This window comes from Ursus americanus, chromosome 3 (genome assembly GCF_024610735.1).
Source record: "Ursus americanus isolate L20-20 chromosome 3, mUrsAme1.1.p, whole genome shotgun sequence".
Classification (NCBI taxonomy): domain Eukaryota; kingdom Metazoa; phylum Chordata; class Mammalia; order Carnivora; family Ursidae; genus Ursus; species Ursus americanus.
The window spans coordinates 1010566-1029149 of record NC_142129.1 but is presented as its reverse complement, the minus strand read 5'-3'; the positions used below and the strand labels follow the sequence as shown (position 1 = coordinate 1029149).

General features: G+C 51.8%; 1 protein-coding gene across 1 annotated transcript in view; it reads right to left on the bottom strand.

Annotated features, from left to right (window-relative positions):
• Positions 1 to 18584, bottom strand: part of PTPRN2 (protein tyrosine phosphatase receptor type N2) — an 842052-nt gene that overhangs the window by 463989 nt on the left and 359479 nt on the right. The window contains exon 10 of the mRNA XM_087860611.1: positions 18140 to 18519. Within this exon, the coding sequence (XP_087716737.1) occupies positions 18140 to 18519 (380 nt within the window). The remainder of the gene's footprint in view (positions 1 to 18139; positions 18520 to 18584) is intronic.

Here is an 18584-nt window from a genome sequence, read left to right as displayed (position 1 = left end):
CCAACCTACAGGATGCTGTTCTGCCCTAAAGTGAGAGAGGCCTGATGCCGGTCTGTGATCAGGGCCTTTGCCCCTCCATCCTGCTTCCTGGGCAAGAGTGTGAGCCCCAGGGCTGGGGACCCTTCCAGGAAGGACAGACAAGTCCTCCAAGCCTCCTAACACAGGGGCTTTTCACATTACATTGTAAAATTAGAATACATTTTCCGGTCAGTGTGTGCATGTGGTGTGGAGTGCACCCTTCTACCTTGTCACCTGACCCGACTTAGAAACCCCCGGGCATCTTGCAGAGCCCATGCTCAGGCCCACCAGGAGGTGAGACACCGATGCGGGAAGGGATCCACCTGGAACGTCTGTGTCTTCATCATCACTCCCTGCCTGTCCACCCGGAGCTGCAGGCTGGAGCGCGAGTTTCATCAGGCAGCCTAGAGCCCCAAGAAGGCCTGTGCCTGAACAAAGTCTGCTGGGACCTCGAGCCACGCTGGGGAAAGCCGTGGGCTGTGTGCAGACTGCGGAACAGGAGGGCAGCAGTGCCGGAAAGGTGTGTTCATTCCAAGTCAGACGAGGAGAAAGAACCACAGCCACACAAAGGCCTACTCTGTGACGTGGGCGCCAGCCACACAGCAGGGGCTTGGAGGCCTGCTGGCGAGGCCCTGGTGGCACAGGTCTGGTGCCCCTGCCCACCGCGGCTCTCAGACGGCCACTCTTCCTGTAACCAGCACCCCCAGGCCCAGCGCAGGGTGGGTGGACAACCAGCATCTGCAGAAGCAAGTGACTGGGCGTGAAGAGGCCCACAGCGAACCAGGGCCACCCTGACCTACAGAGCCCACATCCTCCAGGCCAGACCCCACCCAGGACACAATCTTACCTTACAGACCCCTACCCCAGTCCCCTGCCGAGGGCACAGACCCCTGCCTCCTCGGGCCCCGCCCCCAGAAGCTCTCCCGGACTCCCAGCACTCCCTACGGTGCAGCCCCTCCCTGCCACCACCACACCTACACCGGCCTGGAAGCTCCCTGCTCGGTGCCTCCCTGCTGGCCTCCCAGGCCAGGCCAACGCGTGCAGCCAGGTGAGGCCTGAACAGGTGAGCTCCGCTGCCCTCCCGGCACCGCCAGATGACCGAGTGGCCAGCTGCTGTGTGGTCCCACGGCAGTGCCGGCGGTCAGGCTTTCACTGCGTGGGGTCTGGGCTAGGGTCACGGCACCAGCCGCCCCGCACACGGACACAAGCAGATGTGTTAACAGCACAAATGTGTGAATACACAGGAAAATGTCAAAAAAATCTGACGCTGAAAAGCATTAAAATGTAAGTTATCAAAGGAGTCCCACCTAGCTGACAGAAGCGACTGTGTGAAGCAAGGACAACAGGTGTAAAAGCCCCTTGAAACCTGACCGGCCCTCCAGTCCCAGACTCGTTCCAGCCTCACTGCAACACCTGTGCTGGTGCGACTGTGTGTGGAAATTGACTTGGGGTCCTCCCCAGGCCCGCAGGAACACCCCCCTCTTCACCCCTCTCTCAAGGGACAGGCCTGGAGTGTTCTTTGTCAGAGGCTCCTCGAGGTAGTGTTCTGTGTAATTTCACAATCGAAAAACAATCGCTTGCCCCTGAACCAGGAAGACCTGCTGTCTTCCTCTCCCGCCCGTTTCCACCGCCTATTCCCCAAGAAGGGGCATATTCGGCACCCAGGCTCCAGCCTGCAGTGGCAGCAAGGGTCCAAAGCGCAGCATCGCGGGAAGCCCCCACAAACGCTGCCTTGAGGATCACCTGGGAGAGAACAGGGCCTGAGGTGTTGCGTTTGGGGTGCCGCTCCTCGAGCTACAACAGAGATGGGTATGGTCGTGCTCAGGGTCACTCACGTGAGCCAGGAGGGGAAGCCACAGGTGGAGGCCAGAGCTAGAGTTGCTCACCCTGCACAGATGAGTGGGTGAGCATGTTATCTACAAAGGCATCAAAGTGTGGAGGAAACAGGAGGACCAAGGAAGTAGTCTCCTACCTGCCAAAAAATCCACAGGGTGAATAAGAGTTGTTTTAGAGAGCTAGTGGAGTTGGAACACTAGAATTCCAGAAAGTGGAACGGAACGTGCAAATCTAGCCCACCAGACGGTACACCCCCGGAGAGGACGCCAAGAGCTGCTGGGTTGCTTTCCCCATGAAGAGAGGAGCCAGCAGGGTCCACCTAGGGATGGGCAAGTGGAACATGCCTGAAAGAAACAGCTCAAAGTGGCCACCCAGAGAAATCCCGTCTCTGCAGGGGGGTCCCGGCTGCCGGAACGAACCCAGGGCACTGGGCAGACACCCTGGAAACGCACTTGGGTGGTGACCCCAACGACGTGTGACTGTCCACACTCCACTTTACTCCCTTCCCACCCCCACCCCTGAACGTCTCTGTGTGACCACAGAACGTTCGTCCCTGCAAATCCTCAGGACAGAGGTGAAGCGAGATCCCGTCCCATGTCTGAGCACAGGTGTGCTCGGAGTAACAGTCGACCACAAGCTCTCAGCCGCACACCCCTCTATGTCCAAAGACTGAATGGATGATAGGAATGCACATACATGGCCAAGCGAGGTGCTTCATTTCGGGGCGGCAGGCACGCAGCCAGGGTGGAATGACAGCTGAATCTAGGAAGATGGGCCATCAGGTGATAGTTACTAGGTGAGGAGTAGGAAACACGGAGCTCGGCTTGATGCTGCATGCAACGAGAGTGCCCCGTGGCCCCACCCAACTTGTTGTCCTGTTCCTTCATGATATGCCCCCATCTTTCTTCTGTGGTCACTCAGGATGTGCTTTGCCTGCAAATGTGTCCGTGCCCTGCTGAGGACACTGCCAGGGGGAGATGCACAGGGGCCTCCCCACGACTGTGGGGCCACATACACTGGTCTCCCTGATGGCCTCCCTCCCAACCCTGTGCTCTGGGAACAGACTCCGGAGCTGGAGTCCTGGGAAGTAGTTCCACACGGCCTGGGGGAGGAGGCATCTGAGAAGACACCAGGGACTCCCAGGTGTGCACACACACACCAGACTCCCGTGTGCACACACACGCCTCACACACAAGAGACTTCCCAGGTCTGCACATACACCTGCAGGTACATTAAGAGGGACTTGTATGGGGGCACGTGCATGAGACAATGAACAGGTGTACATACCCACACATGCCGACGTGCTCACCGAGAGGAGCACTGGCCCTAAAACCAGTGCGGGGTGTGGTGATGACAGGCACTCCTGGATCGACACTCCTGGGGCGACCTGCCTGCCCAGCGACTCCCCCTCCTCCAGTGACCAACCCTCAGCTCCAGCCGGCCCAGCCACCCCTCCCTTAGCCCCTCGTACGCCCCACACCCACAATGCCACAAAGGGCTTCCTTCCCTCATCCTGGCCACCAACAAGGCCTCCCCAATTCTAACCAGTGGGCCTGCGAGTCTCCCTCCTTTTCCTAAAGCTCCCTCTGTTCTGATGCAGAAGCACCCAGGCCACCACCTATTACGGACACTCTCTTAACTATGTCACATGGTTTCATCCTATTCCCATCTCCAGACTGCAGACTCGGCGAACGCACAGACTACATCTTGTCCTTTCTTGTACCTCCAAAGCCTACTGCTCCATGCTGAACATAAACCATCTTCCCAACCAGGTTTGCTACCAGATTCCATGAATTCTGCTCTAGCCTATTTTAAACCGAAGGGTGACATCATGTGCTGGGAAACCCAGAGGCTTTATCACGAGTCCCGGCCCCACTTTAGCCTCATGAGTTTCTACTGACCCCACATTCCTTCACCCCAATGCATACAGTTAACACTTGAATCCATAAGATTATTTAAAACAGCCTTAAAGATAACGATGAAATCTACCAGAATATGTGTATGAACCCGCTTGCCTCCGCAAGGAGACCCCTGATCACACGAGCTGCGTGACGAGCACCGCAACCCCTCCCACGGGCTGTAGCACGGAGCGCAAATGGCTTACGACGATAGCGGGTCCGGTCAATAGTTAGACCAATAAGATGGTGCTGATTGTGCTCAAAATGAGCATGCAGTTATTTCTATTTTATTTTTAAAATACATGGCCATCATCTGTCATTTCATGGTCTGAACTTCCTTAGAAAGCCGTTGGAGTTAATCTCAAAAATCAATGGACGGATATGGCACATGCAATTTCATCTGTGTGTCTGTGACAGCTGTCACCCTGATTACCTGGACACCTGATTTGGCCGTGGAGGGAGAGACGCCAGCCGTGCCACTCCTCACTGCCTGCCTCGACATCTAGTGGCAGGGAGGGTTTTCAAAAGCTAGACGCTATCTCCTCTAATGCTTTTCTACTCCGAAGCACGGCAACATGTTAATACGACTGCAGAATCGTTTGGAGTCAGATGCCCCTGGGGACCTGCTAAAGAAGCAAAACAGGAGAAAATCTAAAGCACTCACACCATTCACTTGATGGGAAGCCCATACGAGAAGTGACAGTACCCGTTTTCCATGATGGCCTCAATGCCACGCACAGCAGTGTGGACTTTCACGGTGCCCTGAAATCATCATGGGAATGAGAAGACAGATGAAAAATTAGAAAAATTGTTATGTTAGATGGTGAAGGAGTTGTGGAGAGCCACTCTAAAAAAAGAGAGTAGTGGCTGATGGGTGAGGAACGTTGGGGGCTGCGGAAGCCCTTGCAGGTTCTCCTTACACTCACCACTGTGCTGAGACCGCACACAACAGTCTCACATAATGGTCACAACAGACCTGTGAGTAAGGTACTGCTGTGAACCTCATTTTAAAAGACTGGAAACTGAGACTACAGAAAATAATCCATGCCCCAGGACATGCCACCAGTAAGTCCCAAAACCTAAACGTTACTGTCAGCAAGGGTGTGATGCGGGTTTCCAGGCTATGGGGCAAGCCCAGGTAACAGCTGCATCCTTACCTGCGTTTTACCTTAACCACACTGAAGAGTGTCTGCACCCATCATTTCTCCAGGTACTATTTTGGCAACAGAGTTTCTGTCTCTTCCTTACGGGCCCAAGTGGTCCTGCCAAGCAGACACCCATGTCAAGGACCCTATGTTCAAGAGCTGACCACTGCTGCTTCACATCCTGATTTCGGATATTTTACTACTCATTCAAAAATTCACCAAAGGTAGGGAACTAAATGATTGATGGATTGCAAAATGTTATCAGTCAACTCTGATACAAACTTTTTTGATGAGGTATTTTAAACCAATGGATAAAATGAGGTTTTCATGGGATTCCCCAATTATTCTAGCTATCCCCTCTATATTGTTTTTAACAAATAATGATATTTATTCTATTTAAATAATCTTATAAGCTAGTTACACTTTTGCTAACCCATAGGAATTCTCCCTAATGCAGAGAAAAGGCATTTCTGATGAGGGAAAATAAGAGAGGAGCTGCCATGATTCAAAATCCCACTTTGATTCAGTATCACCTTTCTTTCCTGCAGAGAAATAAAACCCAATGTTTTCTGGAGAATGAGTGAGTAAGCTCATGGTAATTTGTGCAACCAAACTCGTTCTTCTGACTGCTGACCCCACAGCTTCTTGAGTACACGCAAATTCATCTGGAGGTGCCAGTAACCCTGAATCACTCTTACTAGTAAAGTTGTTGACAGCCACCAACTCTTCACAGGTAAAAAATCAGTTGGTGAAAAACCATTGTATTCCAACAACTTCAAGATGAGACTATACTTCTCACCATAAGTATATTTATTTCTCTAAAGTTTTGGGGAAAATATTTGCCAACAGCTTAATACAAATCTAAGTACACAGTGTCTTAGAGTTAGTTTTAAGGAAAGTGTATTGACATAAAAAAGATAAAATGAGGAAGACAGTACAAAAATATAGAGCTTTAGTACATATTCAAAGTTGTTAGCTGCTTGAAACAGGCTGTTCTAAACATATGGTATTTCATGTAAGCCTAATAGTAACCACAAAACAAAAGCCTATAATATGTACACAAAAGAGAAAGAGAAAGAAATGTAGGCACACCACTACAGAAAATCATCAAATCACAGAGGAGGAAAGAAAGGGAAAGGAACAAAGGAATCGCCAAACAGCCAGAAAATAATTTACTAAATGGCAAAATGAAGCCCATACTTAACAGTAATTACTTTAAATGTAAATGGAGTAAAATCTCCGACAAAAGACACAGGTGGCTGAATGGATAGGAAAAAAACCCAGCAATGCCCAACTTCATGCAGCCTACAAGAGACTCGCTTCAGCACTGAGGACACCAACAGACTTAAAGTGAAGGGATGGAGAAAGACAGTCCATGAAAAGGGAAACCAGAGGAGAGCAGGGGTAGATAAACTTTTGTTAGACAAAACAGACTTTAAGCCAAAGATTGTTAACAAGAAACAAAAAAGATTAGTATGTAATAATAAAGAGGCCAGTTCATCAAGAGGATACAACACTTGTAAATATTTATGCACGCAACATAAGAGTCCCTAAATACATAAACAAATATCAACATATCTGAAGGGAGAAATAGACATTAAAATAATAATAGGGACCAGAAGGACCTAACAGATACATGAAGGACTTTACACCCAGTAGCAGCAGAATACACATTTTTCTCATGTACACATGGAACATTCTCCAGGACAGATCACATAACAGGCCACACATAAGTCTTAATAAATTTAAGAAGTTTGAGATGATATCATGCATCTTTTCCAACCACAATGCTATGAAATCAGAAATCAATTATAAGAAAACTGGAACATTCACAAATACATGGAGATTAAGTGATATACTTCTGAACAACCAATGAGTCAAAGAAGAAATAAAAAACACCTGAGACCAGTGAAACTGGAAATGTAACACACCAAAGTGTGTGGGACGTAGAACAGAGTTCTAAGAGGAAAGTTTATTGTGATGAATGCCTGCATTAAGAAAAAAGAAATATCTCAAATAAATAACTTGAATTTACAACTCAAGAAACTAGAAAAAGCAGCATAAGGGAAGGCCAAAGTTAGCAGAAGGAAGGAAATAATAAAGATCAGAACAGAAATAGATGAGAAACAAACTGAGGGCCTCAGAGGGGAGGGGGGTGGGGGATGGGATAGACCGGTGATGGGTAGTAAGGAGGGCACGTATTGCATGGTGCACTGGGTGTTATACGCAACTAATGAATCATTGAACTTTACATCGGAAACCGGGGATGTACTGTATGGTGACTAACGTAATATAATAAAAAATAATTTAAAAAAAAAAGAAATAGATGAAATAGACTGAAAAGACTATTGAAAATAAGGAGAGCACGTGTTGTGATGAGCACTGAGTGTTATATGCAACTAATGAATCACTGAACACTACATCAAACACTAATGATGTACTATATGGCGGCTAACTGAACATAATAAAAAAAAAGGAAAAGATAAATGAAACTAGGAGCGGTTTTTTTTAAAAGATAAATAAAATTGGGGCGCCTGGGTGGCGCAGTCGTTAAAGCGTCTGCCTTCGGCTCAGGGCGTGATCCCGGCGTACCGGGATCGAGTCCCACATCGGGCTCCTCTGCTGTGAGCCTGCTTCTTCCTCTCCCAGTCCCCCTGCTGTGTTCCCTCTCTCGCTGGCTGTCTCTCTGTCACATAAATAAATAAAAATCTTAAAAAAAAAATAAATAAATAAAAGATAAATAAAATGGATAAACCTTTGGCTAGATTAATAAGAAAAAATAAATAAATAAAATCAGAAATGAAAAAGGAGACATTACAACTGATGCCACAGAAATACAACAGGTCATAAAAAACAACTATGAACAATTATATGCCAACAAATTGACTACCAAGAAGAAAGGGTAAATTTCTGGAAACATCCAACTGACCGAGCTTGAACAGTGAAGAAAGAGAAAATCTGAAGATGCCAACAAGTAAGGAGACTAAGCCAGTAAACAAACACCTGCCAACAAAGAAAAGCCCAGGATCAGATGGCTCCACGGATGAGTTCTACCAAACATCCTGAGAAGAATCAGTACCAATCCTTCTCAAACTCTTCCTAAAAACAGAAGAGGAGGGAACACTTCCAAGCTCATCTTACAAGGCCAGCATTATCTTGATACCAGTCAGACGCCACAAGAAAAGCAAGCTACAGGACAATACCCCTGATGAAACATAGATGCAAAATCTACAAGTAAAATACTAGCAAAACAGATTCAACAATACATTAAGACAATCACACACCATGATCAAGTGGGATTTATTCCAAGGATGCAAGGATGGTTCAACATCGAACAAGTCATGATCATCTCAGTAGAAGCAGGAAAAGCACATGACAGAATTCAACATCCATTCATGATAAGAACTCAACAGAGTGCGTATAGTGGAAATGGCAGTGCAGCCCACTGGAACCTTGCCAGAAGCCCCATGGATAGAACACTCTGGGAACTGTAGTGAAATGTCCAGGTCAGTTCATAGCACAGAAGGTATTTTGCAGGTCGGCCTCACAGTGCAAAGAGAGCAAGGAGGGGGAATAGAGCTGAAGGAATGGCCTAGTGGCCAGCACACCTGCTGACCATTGTCCATACATCCACTGTACCCACCTTCCATCATCCATTCTCTACTCAGTAGCAGAGGGATCTGGGAGAGTGGGACCCTGACCACACCACTTGCCTGTTGTCCTCTAGTGGTATCCCATATCTGCTGGGGGCAAGGACCCAAATCCTTGCTGGGGCCCTGAGGCCTTGCCAGCCTCTCCCATGCTTACAGACCCCACCTTCCCCCAGCCTTATTTCAGCTCCTTAAAGGTCCACGCTCCTCCTGATGTAGGCCCTTTGCAAATGCTCTTCTCCCTGGAACATGATTTCCTTCCCACCCACCTGCCCACTACAGAGCTCGAAAGGGACTTCTACGTAATTCGAATCCAGGAGGGCGTGCTGGAATTCAGTAACCCGTGGCCAGCTCTTCTAGTAAGACATTCTTTTTTTATTTAAGTCATTGTCTCAAGTAAGCCAATAATCCACAACTGAGCTACATTAGGACACTACTTCTTCCCATTCTTCCTTTTCCGTCTGCCTTCATTTGTCATGGGCAGTTTACTTCTATTTTGACAGCCTAGCAAATCTCTTCTTTTCATATTTTTCTCCCTTGTTCTTACTCCCTCCCATGTAGGAGTGATATTTAAACTGCTTAACTCAGACAGATTTAATTGGAGGTCAACTTATAAAGCAGATGACGCTTTTCAAAAATCAATTGCCGTGGTTAGGCTCTGAAGGTCCCTGGAGAGCTCTACTATGGACTTTTTTCTGAAGAGGAAAAGCAAAGCTTCCCCAACAAGTACAGAAGTCCAATACCAAACCAGGCTGTACAACTACGATGACAGAGATGTACAAATGCCAGAGGAGGTGAGGCTGCAGACACGTGGGCACAGACAGACAGGGACACAGCTGAAACAAACAATACACACATGAAGGCTGAGGGTAGACTGGGCGCAGGTCCGGGTGCAGACACGGAGATTCACGTGTGCATGTGGGCACAGATACTGATACACGTAATTAGATGAGGTACACTTCTGGGTGCAGGTGAAAGCGCAGATGCAGATATGCAGATCAGGGATACAGATGCAGGTACAGACGCAGGTACATACGGACACAGATGGACACGGATGGATAGAGATCGAGGTAGACAGTACAGATGCACTGTAGCCACGCATGTGGATACACTGACATAGGTGTAGACGTACAGATATTGAAGGACACACAGTTACGCACAGTCATGGGTGGATGATGTAGACGTGGTATGGATACAGGTGTACGTAGAGAGATGTAGGTGTGGACACAGACGTGCAGACAGGTATGGATGGTGACCCCCTTGCTGCCATCAGATGTCACTATGGCTCAAAGAGTCCCAACATGGTCAGAACCTTCTGAGACCCTCTTGCATTTCAAGCATCTAGGCTGAGCTGCACAACTAACCTGTAGCAGTCAGACTCTAAGGACAAGCATGGGGCAAACAGAGTGTTAAAGGCCCAGGTCCCAGGCTCGGTCAGAGTGGGCTGGGCTATTCCTCCCTGCCCCCCCCCCCACCAATTTCACCCTTTACCACAACAGACAGCATCAGATGTGGGAAAGGGGGCTCACCACAGTCCATTTAAAGAGCCCCTTCCTGGCATAGCATCATTCTTCTGGCATCCTCCAACTGGCTAGACATGGCCAAGCCAACTCAGAAGCCATTTGGTCAAAGAGGCCTGGAAGTGTTAACACCCACCATATCTGCACTTTCGTGGTATTCTCACATGTTGTCTACCACCATAGTTAGAGGTCAGACAAATTTGAAATTTCCTCCAGTTCTAGAATTCCAGCCAATAACAGACATCAAAATCCCACACATCACTCTAACCTCAACAAATGAGATGAAAGTGGGCCTACGGAATCAGAGGCATCGAAGACTGGACAGTCAGTGCTGTGAACCTTATCTGGATCCTGACTCAAAATGCCAACAAACCAAGTTCTGACATGGATGTGACAACAGAGCTGACGCAGGCTCGACGCCTGATTCTACTAAGGCTTGACGATGTTAAAAAGAAGGATCCTTATATTTTAGAGCTATTTCGCAGAATGTTTCCAGGAAAGTAGGGTTTGTTTGAAAGCAGCATGAGAGGTGGGACTAAAGGGGGTGTGGATGGGGTGAGGCTGGGCCTGGGCCATTACCTCTGTGCACGTTCAAAGTCCTGCACTAGAAAGAGCGAGACACAAATCCATCCACTGCGTCACGGAAGACACGAAACTGAACAGCTAGGGAAGCCTGTTGGACGAGGTACCTGGGGACAGGCCAGGCTTGTGAGCCCGAGGCCTTGCGGGCATGGTGGGTCGGTCCCAGGACAGGGGCCTGGGCGCCTGCAGCGTGACCATGAGAGGACTGTCACGATTCCAGTGTTTCCTTCAGGGCAGGTCTGGGGAGCGATGGTGCCCCCGACACCGACGTCAGGAGGAGTTTCTAAATAGAGCCTCTACTTAGAAGCAAAAGCCTTATTGCCAGTACTTTTTAAAACTCCACTCTGACTTTGGACTTGTGTTACATTCTGATCCTCAAGCTGCCTTGGAGAACCTTCAATTATATTCATTTTCTTAGAATTTACCAAAAGCTCCTTCATGGTGACTCTTCGACTAATGCTGAGCTGAAGTCTTGACGGTTCCAGGAGCCCCACCCCCCCTGCTCCCAGTTCCTCGACATCATCTGGCAGCACTGGGAGGGCCAAGACACCCAGAGCAGCCCCTCCTGCGAGAAGCGTGACATCTGCGTGCAGGAGGGGGTATGCGTCACTGGAGCATCCGCGGTTTCCCGGTGGCCAGAGGGAAGGTTCAAGAAGGGGCAGGGCTGCACGTGACGAGGGGCCCTGACTCAGCCTGGGGCATCAGGAGGGCTCCCCAAGGAGGAGTTCAGGAGCAGTGCGTACCAGGGAAGCAGCACTCCAGCGTGGGAGGAATGCACACAGGGCCCCGTGACAGCCCCGCATATTCTGGGAGCAGGGAGGAGGCGGGCTTGGCAGAGCACCAGGGTGTGGAAGCAGGGAGAGGACGTCTGCAGAGCGCACACGGCTCGGGGTCCCGTCAGGCCTTGGGCCCCTATCTCAAAGGCAGTGGAAGCACTGCGAAGTCTGAAGAGGAGAGAGCGACAGTCAGATTTAGGTGATGGAGAATTCTGCTGGGGTTCAACGTGCACAACAGACTGGGTGGGGAAAGGCGGAGGGGATGCAGGCACCAATAAAAAAAGAGGTCTCTGCAGCCAACAGCACAAGAGCAGACAATCACCGAGAGCAGGACGGGGACAGCGATGAGGAGTGGCCAGGCGGAGAGATCCTCACAGCGTCGAGGTGGCAGGGAAGGTGGTGCCAGTGCTGGTACCACCCCAGGCATGAGCCCTGGAGGAGGAAGCATGGCGTCGGGGCCACTGGAGATGGTGACTGTGCCACCATGCTGAGCTTCGGGCTTCTTTCCCATGCCCAGGGGGACGTGGGGTGGTCCCAGGAGCACAGCAAGGGCGGCATCTTCGAGGACGAGAAGGCTGGGCATGCTCTGAAGAATGGAGCGGCCTCAGACCACTGCTGCAGACAGTGGACGGGGAAGTCGCTGGCTCGGGCAGCGCCAGGCAGAGGGAATGAGAGGGAGGGCAGACGGCCAGGAGCTGCTGAGTCGGCAGATGGAATTTTGTGGCTGACAGGAGGAGGCAGTGAGCGGGGAGTCAGGAAAAGTTTATGGGAAAAACCTAGTCCAAGTTATGATACAAGGTTCTGAGAGTCTTTAATTCACAGGCTGGGGGACCCACGCACTTAAAGCTGTTTGCATTCTCTCTGGATAAAGCGAAACCTTAGGGTTCTGGGCGTCTCGCCGGGCAGCTTTGCATGCATCCTCGTTTGAACTTCAAAACAGCCCCTAAGTTACACTGAGTGTGTCTGGCTTCCTTAAGGGAGAATTACACTGGGCTCGTCCTGGATCGCCCCCCACACAGCAGGTACCCAGTAAGCCTGTGCTGATGTCACAGGCAGGGGTGCCTACAGACAGGCCAGAGCCGGACCGCGACCCGGGGCTCAGAGACCGCTGTTCACCATCTGGTCACGGACATTCCCCACAACTACCAACCCTGCACTCGGGGATCGTAGATCTGGAAACGTGTTGTTTCTCTTCTTCTTGTTTACTGTGTGAGCAAACGTGACTATTTTTACTCATTGGCTACACGCACCCACACTAACATCTCAGGCGACAAGGAATCCGTCACACTGCACGTGGTCTCTTGAGACAAACGAAGGAGATGAGTGGTGACGCAGCAGCAAACTCGTCACATTCAGGAAAGACCCCTAGAGGACAGCAGCTGCACTTCCTGAACAGAAAGTTCGAACACATCATCTGAGACGCGGTCTGAGGGTGGAACAGAATAAACGAAACCTACGGACAGCACGACGACAGAATCTGTCCACAAACCTGTTAAGATCTCTTTTCTCCAACAAGGAAGGGGAAACAGGCAAGGATACTGGTCCACCCCTGTCCCCGCATCCTCGTCCATCTTGCCTGCAGTCTCCATGGGCCCCGCAGCCCGGGCGCAGCTCCGAGGGCTCCGCGGGCAGCCAGGGGTCTCTGCACAGGCAGGGGTAGACGACTGGACTGCCCCTGTTGCTCAGCTGTGACCCTTCCTCTCCCACCACACTCACCTCAGGGACACAGCACGTCACTCCTGAGCACATGGGTTTTTACATTTTCAAGTTAGTGACGGAAAAGCAATGTCCTCCCACGAGGGCTCTCAAAGTCACCTGATTCTCAGTTTAGAGAACTGATCTAGAAAGACGTGTTTGACAGGAAGGGGAGTGGGCCGTGTGCCCACGTGTGAGGCCTCCTCTTGCTCATGCACGAGCCTCTGGGAGCGGGCACACGTTCACTGAGGACTCACTGCTGAGCCTTCTTCCAGACTTGGATTCCCAAAACCCTTAAGGCTCACCAGGGAAGAGACGGTAGAACCATGCCTGCCGTCTGGGTGGCATCTCCATAAAGGGCGTCGGGCTGAGTCCCCGTCAGGGCCGTGCCACTGGGAACGGCAGCCACACCGAGCTGCCTGTGGTGCAGGTCGTGACGCAGGAGACGTGTCAGCAGAAGATCGTTTGTGGTATTGCCGGTGGGCATGTCCCAGGCAAGAGTTTTAGGGGAAGGAAACACTGGAGAAAACTTAAGACTAGCCTACCCCTTTCAGAACACTGACAGGTGTCGGAGGCCCGCTCCACTTCCGGCACTTTCCTCCAGCACCCTGGCCCAAGGTCTCCGTGCTCCAGCCCTGCAACCTTCTCCCCGACTCAAGTTCCATTATTCCACGGCTCTTCCAGGTGGCGCCGTGCCCGCTCTGTTCACGGCTCCCGGGCTAACGTCATCTATCACGATGGACCTGCTCTGCCCCAGGGCGGCTCTCCGAGAATCGACACTCTTCCCAGCAGCCCTTGGGGTGCAGCCTGAGAGGTGAGGGAGTCACGCAGTTGCCGCTGGCGCGCAGCCTCCGCCCGGCCCCCGACAGCCGGCCGCATGGGCCATGTTCACCCCTCCAGGGCTGAGGAGCAAATGGGGACCGAAGCTTTGCCACAGCAGCAGGCCTTCCGGGTGATCCGTGTGGGACGGCGGGGCTCTTGACGGTCCACGCAGAAGCCGCCCGCGGCCCATGGGGACACCGGCATCACCGTGTGCCGCATCAGCCCGGTGGCTGCTTTACTCCCACTTCTCAGCCTCCACAGGTGCTCGCCTCTCCAAAGCCAGTCTCGTCACTCGGGCGTCCTTCCACAGGAATACACCGCAAACACAAAGGTGCCTGTAAGAGCCCACACCAGGAGAGCCACAGGCTCTCATGCGTTCCTTTAGGAGACGTAAAACGCGGTTTCTCCTTTGTGGAGACACAAACGGCTCCCTTTGGCTTCAAATTCACCTCCAAGCGCCGGCTCACCTGAAGTTGAAGTGGGGGACAGGGACGGCCGTCTCGAACTGCAGCCAGTCTGGGCGGGTCCGTCCAGGGTGTAAAGAGGGTAAGAACGTGCACGGCAAAGGGTGAGACGGTGCTGTCCATCAGAAAGCATAAGACACAGAACAGTGGGAAGCTAAGCCCCACAGGGAGGACGTGTGTCAGTGAGATCACACCAGGTACAGGTCACACTCCTCCTCCTTCTTAGGGGACAAACAGGTATACAGACGTCCTTTTTTAAGGAATGGCATCCGATTCTCATCAATTAATAGCTGATCTATTAAGGCTTAAGCTGAGATCTGGCGAAGTCTTGCCCTAGAGAATCCCAAATTATCAATTAATCTGATAACAGAGGCAGAAACTGCAACCTCTCTAAGAGGGAGGGTGCATAATCTCGTAGTGACAAAGAGTAAGAATTAGTGACACAAAGCCATATTATCTGCGTCATATATCTTTCATCCAAGTGAGGCAGGAAAAGAAAAAGGGAAGTGAACCATGACAGTGATTTTTTCTCTGACCCACGCTACAGCAAATGCTCAAGTCCCCAAGGTCTGGCCCGGGACAGCGCTACAGGAAAATAAACCTCTGAATGCAAAGAAAAACCCGACCCTAACAGTGGCCTCGTCTTCTCTGGGGAGGCCGGGGGCGAGAGGAAATGCCTGATGTGACACAATGTGGTCGTCTTCCTCCGAGAGCCCCCCCGAGGCAGAGGATGGTCACATGGATCGTCCTGCTCTACAGGCACCACGCTCTGCTGTCACGGTGACACAAGGCTGCCACTTGGAAGAGCCTTTCAGAGGATGAGACCCCTTTCCCAGCCCTGTTGTGGGGTGTCTGCCCTGCTTGTGCTGCCACTGAGACCAGGACCCAGAAGGAAGAGCCGCAGTGGCGTCTCCCTGCGAGCAACCTCACCGCACTCTGGGGATGGGCCCTGCGTGTCGGGACTGCATACCGCTGATGTCCTGGTGCAAGAAAGAGGGCTCCCCGAGCAGCTGCACATGGCACACACACGTGCACACAGATACCCACAGGTGAACACAGACAACACACACACGTGCACACAGATACCCACAGGTGAACACAGACACACACACGTGCACACAGATACCCACAGGTGAACACAGACACACACACGTGCACACAGATACCCACAGGTGAACACACACACACACACACATGTGCACACAGATACCCACAGGTGAACACAGACACACACACGTGCACACAGATACCCACAGGTGAACACAGACACACACATGTGCACACAGATACCCACAGGTGAACACAGACACACATATGTGCACACAGATACCCACAGGTGAACACAGACACACACACACGTGCACACAGATACCCACAGGTGAACACAGACACACACACGTGCACACAGATACCCACAGGTGAACACAGACACACACACACGTGCACACAGATACCCACAGGTGAACACAGACACACACATGCACACACAGATACCCACAGGTGAACACAACACACACACGTGCACACACAGATACCCACAGGTGAACACAGACACACACGTGCACACACAGATACCCACAGGTGAACACAGACACACACGTGCACACACAGATACCCACAGGTGAACACAACACACACACGTGCACACAGATACCCACTGGTGAACACAACACACACATGTGCACACAGATACCCACAGGTGAACACAGACACACACATGCACACACAGATACCCACAGGTGAACACAGACACACACGTACACACCCACACCCACAGGTGAACACAGATAACACACACACACGTGCACACAGATACCCACAGGTGAACACAGACACACACATGCACACACAGATACCCACAGGTGAACACAGACACACACATGCACACACAGATACCCACAGGTGAACACAACACACACACGTGCACACAGATACCCACAGGTGAACACAGACACACACATGCACACACAGATACCCACAGGTGAACACAGACACACACATGCACACACAGATACCCACAGGTGAACACAGACACACACATGCACACACAGATACCCACAGGTGAACACAGACACGCACATGCACACACAGATACCCACAGGTGAACACAGACACGCACATGCACACACAGATACCCACAGGTGAACACAGACACACACGTGCACACACAGATACCCACAGGTGAACACAGACACACACGTGCACACCCACACCCACAGGTGAACACAGATAACACACACACATGTGCACACAGATACCCACAGGTGAACAGACACACACACGTGCACACACACATGCACATAGACAACACACACACACGTGCACACACAACCCAGCAATAGTTCCCACGGGAGGGAAAGATCCACAGAAGGGCTTCTGACGATTCAGAGTAAGTAATCATTAGCGCGGTTTGCGTCACAAAGGAACTGAGGCGGCTCGTGCCGTTGCTTCCACGGCCAGAGCTGTGCCCTCAGCAGGATGTGCTGTCCAAGTTCCCATCTGCTTCCCAGTAAGGCATGATTCTACGACACACCCCCCGAGAGTTCCCGTTCCAAGGAAGGGACGACAGAGATGAATACACGGAGCTCATCCTCCAGGCAACGAGGTCAGAAATGGGAGGACACGTCTCAATAAAAAAGTACTTGAGCAAACAGAGTTGGCATTTTGGTGCGAGCTTGAAGAGTCAGCTGCTGAGGACTTCTCTAAAAACACAAGTAAAAACACCATGGACAGCGCAAGAGTCTTAAGTTTAAAGCTGGCTTTGATAGTGGTCTGCGGTTTGAGCTCAAAATCAAATATTTTCTGCCCCGTCGTGGTATACAACTATTGCTCACCGATGCCATTTGCAGTCTGCACTGTAACAACCGCGCCTGCACACTGGGGGAGTGAATTTTGTCGGGGGCGTGAGCACAGAGAGAAGGCATGCAGACCCAGCATGAGACACGGACCCCTCTCCACACCGTGCGTAATCACTGAAACGTGGGCATCTCGCGAGCTACTGATGAGGAAACGCCTGGATGACGGGCACTACGCTGCAACAGCAGACTCCTACGCAGGTCTGTCTGCCACACACCTGCACCCACACCCACCCACCCCCCCCCCACACACACATGCAGGTGGACTGCCAGGCACGCTTTCCCCTTTGAAACACTGCTTCCATTACTTGAGGAAGACACGACATTTCTACAGAGCACGGTGTCAAAAGCCAGAGTCACTAGGGTGATGAGCTGATGAGCACCACGTGTCATCTGCTGGGTACACGCTGTGGGAACAGGGCCCCGCGATCCGTGCAGATGAGAATGAGGAGAAAGAGCGCCCTGTTACTACGCGCGTGTCTCCCCATCGGAAGGTGACTCATGTCCCAACACCTGGACTGCTTTGGTGTGAGGTGGATAAAACTGCTGGGGACCCAGCCGGCTCGGAGGCAGCACAGGCGCAGACCCCATCCCCCACGTCGCGGGGGCTGCTGCGTCCGTGTGCCCCGCGCTCTGGGCCACAGGTATGAGGACCACGCGCCGGGATGGGCTTTGTTCTGTGGAGAATCCCCCTCGCACTCGGGCTCCTCAGTCACAGTACCAGGTGATGGAAAGTGGGCTCCCAGCTGCCCTCCTGCCCCGGCAACGCCACGAGTGCCTCCTCCTGCGTCTCCAGGTGAAGACGGGCGAGAATGAAAGTGCCCCCGCTCCACCCACCCGATGGACACCCGGAGAGAAAAACCAGAACCTTTACTTACTCGTTCCCGGTCACGATGTAGCCTTGCTCCTCCTGGGAAGGCCTGACCTCCAGCCGCAGGCCTTCACCAGGGCGTTCCCGGGCTCCGGCTGCAAGGCGGGCATCTTCCTGTGAGGGCCCCGGAACCCAGGTCTGGAACTTGCCAAAGCCTCCCAACTTGGGCTCTGCGGGAGGCAGCCTCTCCAGCCGCTCCTTGGAGTAGGTCTGACTCCTCACGTCCTCCACTCCAGCGCTCTCCTCCTCCCAAGTCGGGGGCATCTCGGGGGTCTCTGACTTCTTCATCTCCATTTTGAAGGGCTCCATAAGAAGTGGGGTGGCAGGAAAGAGTCGGGACCCAGGATCTTGCAGGTGGTCCCCGAGTTCGAGGCTCAAACGACTGACCTGGCAGAAAGGAGGCTCAGTGAGATGGTGTTCGGGAGGAGTCGGTGGGCAGCCACAGGCAGGAG